The sequence below is a fragment of the Amblyomma maculatum genome, chromosome 11, assembly GCF_055883805.1.
Source record: "Amblyomma maculatum isolate TAMU_Amacu chromosome 11, ASM5588380v1, whole genome shotgun sequence".
Classification (NCBI taxonomy): Eukaryota; Metazoa; Arthropoda; class Arachnida; order Ixodida; family Ixodidae; genus Amblyomma; species Amblyomma maculatum.
In genome coordinates, this window is record NC_139354.1 from 104,309,060 (window position 1) to 104,319,459 (window position 10,400).

Genomic DNA, 10,400 nt, shown 5'->3' on the forward strand with positions numbered 1-10,400 from the left:
TTGAAACCTTAACTAAATAATGTATTTCTATGCGCGCTAAGCCGACATAAACGAAATATTGGCTCCGGCATTCATGAACGCCTCTTAGGATTTTTACCGCGGTGTTATTTTATATGCTGCTTCAAGTTTAATTATGCAGCACTTAGAAATTTTACCACAGTACCTCAGGTACGGACGCACTGTTGCTTTGAAAGAAGTGACCGCGTCATAGCTAGAAGTGGGTGACCCTGTACATCTCCCATCCTAGTGTGGAGGGAGATGGTGCTCTTATGAATCCTATTAAAAAGGCTATCTTCAATGACGGTCCCGCCGTGGTGGTGCAGTGGTTAGGGCGCTATACGACTGTACGCAAAGATGCGGATCAATCACGGCCGCGGCGGTCGTTTCACGATGGAGGTGAAAAGCAAGGCACCAGTGTGCTGTGCGATGTCAGTGCACGTTAAAGAACTCGCGGTGGTCAAACTTTCCGGAGTCCTTCACTACGGCGCCTCTCATAGCCTGTGTCGCTTTGGGACGTTAAACCCTACAATCCAAAGCGCCTTCGGTGAAGAATTGATAGATCGCCACAGCATTTGTGAGAGTGGTCCATTTTGGGCATTGTGCAACTTCTCATTTTTCAGTGACCTGTTTGAGCTGCTTAGAAACGTGTACGCACTTTAAAAAATGCCCTTATTTGAGCCGGTATCGCCGTTAAACAGGATGCACTTACATTGTTAGCATAGCGAAACGATTTCAAATTTTTGAACCGCTTTTAAAATGTGGGAAAAGAATATTTTTTTTTAGCGTTGACTCCGTTTTCAAGGCAAACTTCTTGTCTTGGTTTCAGACAAACTCTACATTACATGGCGATTTTCGACAACGGCGGTCCCGATTTAAAAGGCCCCCGAACATCCATGAAAGTTTATAACGAGACAGGTGAGCCAAAAAAGCTTCAGAAAAACTGGAAATAACATGCAACGCTAGTGCTATGAACTCAGTAACATCCTAATGACATCGAAACACCTATGCATAAAAAAATATGTAACTGGGGTTTCGAACACGTAAACTACCTATGAAGAAAATATACCGGTAACTTGGTATACCCATGGGCGCGGGCAGGACATGTAGTGCGAAGAGAAGATAACCGATTGTCGCTTAGGGTAACAAACTGGATTCCAAGGGAAGGAAAGCGTAGCAGGGGGCGGCAGAAAGTTATGTGGGCGGATGAGATTAAGAAGTTCGCAGGGGTCAACTAGACGCAGCTAGCACAGAACCAGGTTAACTGGATAAATATGGGAGAGGCCTTCGCCCTGCAGTGGGTATAGTCAGGCGGATGATGATGGTGATGATGAACTTGGTGTATGCTTCACAGAAAACGTACCGGCCCTTGCGTGACCGTTGATTGAAATTGAGGTGACTTGATTAGTTGTGACTGTTCTGACTGTTCTGTGTTGTTAAAAGCTAAGAACTTGTCATTGCAATGAGGCGACGCACTTTAAAATCAAATAAAATAATTAGAAGCAAAAAGCACAATTTTGATCAATTTTTGTGACGCTCCAATCGAAAAGAGGCGAGCGGTACGAACATATTTGGCTGCCCATACAGCGACACGCAAGTAAAATGCTAATTTCAGATATTTCCTGAGACAAAAATAAATCTGCAAGGCAAAGGGCTCTCGGCGTGAAAAGATGTATTCAATATGAATTTCGACTAGGGAACTGCGTTTACACATTATGCTGGTGCTGGAAATTATTTGTAGTTATCGTGGACTGAGTGCCAATAGTTGATATACCCGCAGTATTACGCATCACAGTTTCATCAGCGATGCATAAAAGTGCAAAAGCACCCATAAAAGGTTACCATACAATCTTAACTGCTCTGATAATTGGCTCACAGCGAGCTTTTCAAACGTGTGCCGCCAGCACCCTTTTTAAAAGATAGTTGTGAGCCAATTAGCTGTGAGCGCAGTAATTTGTAGCAAACATTCTATTTTTCCTCGTAATTGAGTGCACAGAAGTGGACGTCTGCCTCACAAGCGAGGGGATTGCTATAAACAGGCTCTCCTTGTAGTGGAATTCGTTACGAGGTCTGGCTGGCAGCATCTCCCTAGTATATACGGTCGACAACGTGCGCTCTCAGCAGAACAAGATTTGGTCACCTTTGCGAAGCAGCGGGCCACCACTGCTATAAAATGAGGTACCAATCAATTACCAGCGGTTGCGCTGCATCTATTCAAGGCGCCGGTCAGCACTTTGTCGAAGCGTAGTTTATACCTGAGCAAAAGGTTTCGGACTACTCACTTTGTAAACTGGGACATCCAACGCTTAAAGGCTCCTTCATCCAGTGAGGCTATCCTACCCCCTTTCACAGGCGGCAGGAAGTAGTCGATCCAACTTTTAAATGTTAGTCTCACGCTCATGGTCAGTATATTTTTTTTCACTACAAAAGCGAGCTTGTGTCACTTCTGTAGAACTTGAAAAAAAAATTCTACTTTTACTTTTTCGTATGAGAAAATAAAAAATGGCTTACATAGCCATATGTTTTGGCCGCTTGACGGGCGGCAGGAAGCGTCGTTCTCGCCTCTTGCAAGGTGGTCGCAAACTGCTCATAAACGTTTTACCGAGGCAGAGAGATCTCTTCCACTTCTGTAAAACCTAAAAACAATGAGTCATTCCATGTTACGCAAAAAAGAAAGGATACAACACAGCGAGACAGATGTTTTCTTGCACCCTTACAGGCGGCGGAGTGCATGCTTCGCACCTGCTCCATGTTGATGGCAAATAGTGGCAAAATATTTTGCCGCACCCAGAGCCTATCGCCATCTCGTGCCAATTATGTTAAAATTGAAAACCAAATATAGCTGTGGCCTCTCGTGTGGAAGAATAGGTCTACATATGCCTTTTTCTCGCACTTTAATCGGCAAATATCAAGAATGACAAGCTCAGTTTTACTTTAATATGTGGCATCAAAAGTAGTCTGAAACCAGAAAAACATCATTGCGTTTCCTCCATTCCTTTGTGTAGAAATTAGAGCATACGTCTCCAAATATGACCAATCAGCTGGCTCCTGTGTTATTATTATTTTAAGTTGTGTTGTGAGCAATCTGCAAACATATTTTTTCAATACCAATTGATCGCTGTAATAAACGTTGTTCTTATGCTTGAACAGAACATAAAACCTGCGGTAAAATTCGGGTTCGTGTTGGAAGGGCAGAAAATACTTGCTATCGTTCATTTAACCGAAATATTGGTAAGAAAATTCTCAGTCTCACGGCAGACATTTCCGATCATGCTTTGTGGGAAAATATTTTATGTGGTTCTCCAGACCAGCTGAAAAAAAATTGACCATGAAAGCTCTACCAGAGATGCTCGACAACCTTGCAAAGAATAAAAGAATTGTACTCAGCTTGGTGGCACTAAAGCTGCTGTTAAAGTATATACTACGCTAAAGGTCGAGCACAACTATGCTATCCGGATTTAGCCCAGAGACTAGAACTGATGTACATAATTTCTGATATATAATGAGGTAGCTTCCATGTAGAGTATCATCATAGCATTAACGAGCAGGATGCAAGATCTCAAAACAGCCTTATACGTGGTAAAAGGGAAGCTTGTACAAGACCACGCGCCTACATGCAGCCAGGATCATTATCAAACACTTCTATAAATACGTATAAACCGCAGAGTCTTAGTAAAACACAGTATGCTCTATTATTGCGGTCTTTAACGCACTTATCAGGTTGGCGACTCGGCTCTGGGTGACTGCGGCATATGTACAGGAGAAGGAGAAGGGAGATTTAATGGAGTCCGCAGAGCAACGTTTCGTTTGGTTAGGTTTAAAGGGCTGGACGACCCAAAGCCACTCATGCTATGAGGGTTGTCATTGTGCAGGGTTCCGAAACTTTTGACATCTACGAGTTCTTTAACGTGCACTGGCATCGCACAGCGCACGGGCGCCTTGCTTTTCACCTTCATCGAAAAGCGACCGCCGTCAACGGGATTTGATCCTAGTTCATCAGTCGAGTGCATTAAACACTGAGCCACCACGGCGGGATGCAGAGTGATGTAACTAGTAGACACCATTATTCGCAAACAAATAGACGGAAAGTGGTCAGGAAGAGCGCGAAGGTAGAGAATAATCGTGAGATAGATTTTATACTCCGGTCACGCCCTGGCATTGTGCTGTTTGTGGAAGTGCATGCTGAGTTCGTGTTGAGATCATGGGACGGTGACGTCTCGAATTAGTTTAAACGTAGGGCTGGAAGGAAAAAATTTAGTAAGAAAGAAGCATATTGATGACCTATATGTAGTGAGCACTTGTAAGTAGTCGTACTAGCGAGTTGTGTTCCGGTCACAATGCGGCACCTGTGGAGCTTGGGAAACTATAGTTCAGGTGCCTTATGTTACACATATCTTCAACATTATTGCAGCTAATGTAAGGGATGACATCTTTTTGTTCGACTTCAGACAACGGGATTTTGCGAGAATGCAGGTAGTAGTGCTGCAGCCCTAAAACCAACTCACCGCCCACGGATTCGCATCCCAGGGTGACACATAGAGATTAAGCTTCGCTGGACACTACTCCATCTTGTGGGCCAGTCTCCTCCCGTAATAAGCTGTCAGTCTTTCAAGCTGCGCTTCGTATGCCGTTGTCTTCACCTTCTATAAAGCTTAGTGCTAAAGACCGTAATAATGGCCTCCTTCATACAATTAAATGCCTGAAGCATCGTTTAAATATTCAGCTATACAAGTGCTGAGTAATACTTTTTCATCTATATCCGTGTGTATCCAAGCTAAACCGCAGCTATATTTTTTTTATTAACTTTGCAAATGTGTATTTTTAAATCTACGTAATAAAGGCTGCGCGGTCTGTGCAGGCGAGGTTTACAACCAAGCGCACATCATGTCGGCAGTATTGCTCAATAGTTACGAAAATAATTAACCATGCTCAAATTATCAACTCTCTTAGTCTATTAAGGGACAATATTAGGCTGAGAAACTAAATGCCGTCAACAGAAAAAGTAAGCCAGTTTTCTGAAATCCTAATCCACTTCATTCAAACTATTTAATATGAAATTACATACATGAAACCTCGTTAACTGACTTTCTGGCGTCGACACTTCTTGTACATACCACATAGACGCACAACTGGTGTAATTGATAATGGTGCGGAAAGAAATGTAGTTTTGGCGATATGACGACGTGTAATGACGACATTATATACGAAGCAATGCGGGAAAGCCAAGTCAACAAACTTTCTATGACCATTTTTCGTATTCGATACTTGGAGCCACACTGGCGAATAGGAAAATTGGAAGACGGGGCTACCTTTTTCTGCTGATGGCCTTAAACTCTGCAATGATGCTTTTGAAATGAAAAATTAAGTTAATTGACCTATTTTATTGCAATGATTGTCTTACCGTCAAATTCAATCAGGCACTTAATTTCTGCCTTGTATACCTGTGAGGATTATTCAGGGGCCCCTTTCGTAGGCGCACCTGTCATGCTTAGTTCCCCAGCTCTCAACGTTTTCCTCACCCTAAACTTAAGTAGAGCCCTTACCGTTAGCCTCCAGGTTTCAATCCCATAAGATGCATATGTTATATACTTTCTTCTTGAGCAGCAGTAAAATAAGTATATGTGCGACTAGCAGCTTACCGCTATCGCTCAAAAGGAAAGTATACCACAGCAGCATCTTACCTATACTCACCTATGAGGCTGAAACGTGGGCGCTAACGAAAAGGGTTCTACTTAAGTTCGGAACAACGCAAAGAGGCATGAAACAGAAACCTTTCGGTGTAAAGAGATAGGAAGCGTACAGAGTTGGTCAGGGGGCAAATGCAAGCTAATGGCACTTTAGTCGAAATTAAGAATGGGCATGGGCTGCGTATATTGTGCGAATAAAGAATAACCGACGGTCGCGAAGGCTAAGCATATTGGATTCCGAGTTAAAGAAAGTGTGGTAGAGGTGGCAGAAAATTAGGTTGGAGGATGAGGTTTGAAAGTCTGCGGGAGTCGAGTGGATGCAACTCGCAAAAAATCTGGCTAACTAAAGGAGCATGAGAGAGGCCTTCGCCCTGTATTCGACATAGTCCGGCTGGTGATGATCACTATATTGGTGATGATGGTAGCGGTGATGTCACATGTTTATATTTTCTGAAGCCCGATCATAACGTTGCAAAGCAGACAATAAAATTCTTCAATGAAATTCAGGTTCATCTTCCTCTGCACTGCAGGTGCCTTTTCTGCAAAGAAATCATGAACGTTGCACATATTGCCTCACGCCATAAGTCATTCTTAACCCCAATAAGTGCTCGCGAATATACAGTATTTGGGGAGAATAAAGACGCAGCCTGCTCATCTTGTGCTATGGCGATATCCTTTTGCACCTCTAGATCCAGCATCAGTTCATATTGGAGGAGTATCGCAATAATGTGAAATATTTGGCTTAACCTGATTCCTAAATAAATTCACATAGGTTTAATACGTAATTCATAGTAAAAAGGGAATTGATAGAGCTGATTAGTAAATAATTTGTAGAGTTGGTAAGCAATTTCTAATTTTGTGCCACTTGCTGTATACATGATGTAACCAGGCAAATCCACTGTAAAGAAAAAATGTAACTCAGCGGCCTAGCCCACCAGTAATCATTAGCTGTGTGCTAATTGCAATCGAAAGGTATAGAATGATAGAACATTCCAAATTTAGACCGAGTGCGCAAGCGGCAGTTTTGCTTTGTATCCCTGTTGTTGTTTTTTTCGAGAAGCAACGGCATATAGTAGTCCAAGAACCCTCAGCGCCTACGACCCGACACGGCTTCCCAAGCACATCGGGTATAAGTGCTAGATAAATAGAAGCACCCCCCCCCCCCCCCGCAGTCTCCCTACAAGGCCAATTGAAGTAATTGCTAATAAACATCTACCCGATCGGAGTAGATTACAGTGGAAGGCTACAGCTTTGTTAGAAATTTCGTATTTGAGAAATCTGCAGATTTCTTTGTCGTCATACAGCTGCCATCGTATAAATGATAATGGTTAATTACTTCTTTCCTACAAATCTGTTCCACCTTGGTGGATTGACCTGAAACATTTGACAAGAGGTACTAGGCACTTATTCGTGAAACGGCAATTCGTTAAATTTTAACTTGCACGTGCAATTGTTTGCGTGGCCTCACTTTGCCACAAACCTGATATCATGAATGAGGTTGATGAAGGCGGCGAGGAAAGGGCAGGGGACAAAGCTTATTCATGCACAAGAATTATTTGGGAACGCGGGTAGGGTTGCTTGGGGCACTGGATGGTATTCTCGGTTCCGGGACACCATAGGCCGTCACCGCTGACCAAGCTAGCTGGACCATAGCCCACCAGGCCTCCTGATCCGACAAGAATAGGGCTACCTTCCAGCTCTCCCTAGTTGGCTGATCTAAAATGTTTATATATGTGTTATGTCACAGGCCCACACCATGCGGTACACACTTTTTATTTGTTTGTTTGTTTCTTTCGTATGCCGACATCGCCTGGGCAGCTTTATAGTAGCAGTGTCCCACAAATAAATGCATCAGTAAATCCAACATATAAGCATTGAAAAACACTAAGATACTTTATCATAATATATAAACTGATGAAGCGTACATACCAAAACAAAATGTCCAAACTGCCGCACGAATTCACAAATAAATAAAATAACATTCAGTGAATAACACATTCAATTGAATTTTCAATAGTAGACGCAGCCATCAGTTCGTTAGGAAGCGCGTTCTAATGATTAATACTGTACCAAAAAGAATGAATGCTCAAATTTCAATTTGCTGATTTTGCACCTACCCTGGAGCGTCGAGTTCACGTGTTTTAGTGTGAAGACGATGCACTGTGCGAGAAAATAGCTTTTAGCGATCAGATCCGCTTCCTTGGCCCAGGCTTGAGATCTCGAGCCTGGTCCGGCGAAGCTGATCTGTTCGCTGTTGTTCTGGAAGCCACAGGAGATTCACGTTCACTACTTTCGGCTCAATGTCAATTACGATGCACCGACGGCTTTTGACGTGTAGTTGTTCATTGTTATCGAGTGTTGACTTTGTTAACGTTGACTTGCTGTTAACCAACCACCAAAGAGACGCTTGAAATTTTCCTGTAACTAATATCACTCAAGCCGACGAAAGAACGCATAGTGTCTCAAAGCCCTGAGCATGGTAGGGGTGTCCGAAAAAGCCTAGTGCAGAAAAACAGCACTGTAGATGAGCTTACCCGCATGAAGACGCGGGAGAACTGTACGATACATATTGCTGCGTGTGGCAGCCGGAACAGTACCTTGGCCAAGGGCCGGTTTACTATTTTCAGAGGACATTGAAAAAGGGACCATTCGGAACGCCTTGTGCCAAGTTGCTCACACTCCTGCGTTTGGCAATAAACATAGTCGTCCTATCACGTTCTCACTGCAATACACTGGGCATCAAACATCGTCGTTTTCATGAGCTTGCTTCTGCGCCGCTTCCGCGTTTAACCTGAGTAAATACGCCAGATACGCAAACTGTACCGAATGCAGTCGAGTTTCGCTAAAGAAGTGTAGGGCAAATCCACGAAGTTGCGTGACAAAACTTTCAAAGTTTTTGTATTACTGCACTAGGCAGACTTTTGCACTCCTGATTTTTTTTCTATGTAACTTGAGGTGGAGCCTCAGTAAATAAAGCATATTCGTGCAAAAATAAAACGTTTTTCTGATTTTCCACATTATATGTCGCTTTTGACCAGCATTTCACTCCAGTTCGCCGTTCCGTGTGGGGGGTGCGACCTCCGTCTAAACACTTCATTGGCGGAACAGTTCACCGCATCCGCCGTAGACTGACCATCCTACAGTTGCCCGCAGTAGCCATACTTTCCCTCTGCTTCGCACAGAAGAGAGCCGCCTTTGCAGATTTCGCCTATTGAAGCTACCCTCCGGTTGCTCAGTATACTCGCACTCAGCAGTCTTCCCTCTTGCACATCAACCACACCACGAATGGTTCCAGTACAATCACCCTCGACTTCCGTTTTCTTATGCTCTCACTATGACCACCTTCTTCCCAATAACAGCACACCGGTTACGCACTCTTTCGCGTCCCCAAGCTGCCCTCATTCCACAGTAAACACCACCTGGACGATCCGGGGTGAACATCCTCCAGTTATAGACACCACGCTCAATTTGACAACTTCAGTTTACGTTCAATGCTGCTGCAGACTCGAAAACAGGAGCGAGAGCAAAAGTTGTTCCGAAAGTTCTAGAGTAACTGCCTGCTTCCTTTAGTTTTGTCCACAAGCGCACGTGACGGTAAAAATCAAGTGAATATTATAAATGCGAATATTTGTATGCAGGTAGCGGCCCGCTGTTTGCAATGAAGCTTGGGTACGCTGATGAACATGGAGGCTGTAGCGTGTTCTCAGTCACATTTTATGAAGATGACACGAGTCAAGGTGAGTTCCGTATTATCAACAAAATATTTTTGCTCCCTAGTTCACGCAGTTTACTTACAAATATCAAAGTGATAAAGGATATTTAGGCCACTTTCGGGTGCTTTCATATCAGTTCACTGTAATCGCATGATTGGTAGATGAAATCAATTAACTGTGTTGCCTGTGAATATGAGCAGCTGTAGAGTGGACCTTTCAGATATAACATAGTTTTTTATTTCCCTACACTGTCTTTTTCTGGCATTAGCCGCATCTGACGAAAGTGGATTGAAGTTATGGCAGTTTATACGCAATATTTATTCGCAGTCGAGTTTAACAGCTCTATTTATCAACCAGAAAAAATACCAAGCAGCAAAGGCAAGGCTAATGGTGCTAGAATTTCTCTGCGAATGAACTAAAACAGTGTTTCGTTTCAGAATATTCCATGGGTACTCAAAGCTGAAGCTGGCTCGGCATCTCGCTGAACTTACCGACACATAACCATAATTCTCTACTGTATAATAAGATTAACTTCTAGATGTTCGACAGACAACTGTGGACGTTGAGTTGACGTATAAAAGGGTCCCAATGCGAACAAAAAATGAAAAGGGAAGTCTGAAACTACGCCAGCCGCTTATGTGCTGCATATTTTGTCATAGAAAAATTTACCGCCATTTCTACGCATGTAAAGTCACTTTAATGTGATTTCGTCTCTCGTTGAGATCAATTTCCGGTTTACTGTCACGCATTTTTATAAGCCGTCGTATGGCGGTCCACTAAACTAACAAGATCTAGCAGTACTTTAATTCTCCATTTCAGGTAATGTTGACTGTGAAGTGTACGTTCGAGACAACCAACGGCACAATGGGCCTACAAACGAGTGCATGACATACTTCAATAGTAGCTGCAGCCCACAGAAATTATACAAACCATATGATGAAGCATGCGAGCTGTTCGGGTCGCATCGAGTTCCCAGCCAATAAATCACAGTGGGATACTATAA

General features: G+C 43.2%; 1 protein-coding gene across 1 annotated transcript in view; it reads left to right on the forward strand.

The window, feature by feature from the left end:
• LOC146174542 (uncharacterized) overlaps nt 1-10,400 on the forward strand; it is a 37,134-nt gene extending 26,734 nt beyond the window's left edge. The window contains exons 3-5 of the mRNA XM_084584950.1: nt 827-915; nt 9,323-9,421; nt 10,217-10,400. Of these exons, the coding sequence (XP_084441076.1) occupies nt 827-915; nt 9,323-9,421; nt 10,217-10,380 (352 nt within the window). The 3' untranslated portion in view covers nt 10,381-10,400. The remainder of the gene's footprint in view (nt 1-826; nt 916-9,322; nt 9,422-10,216) is intronic.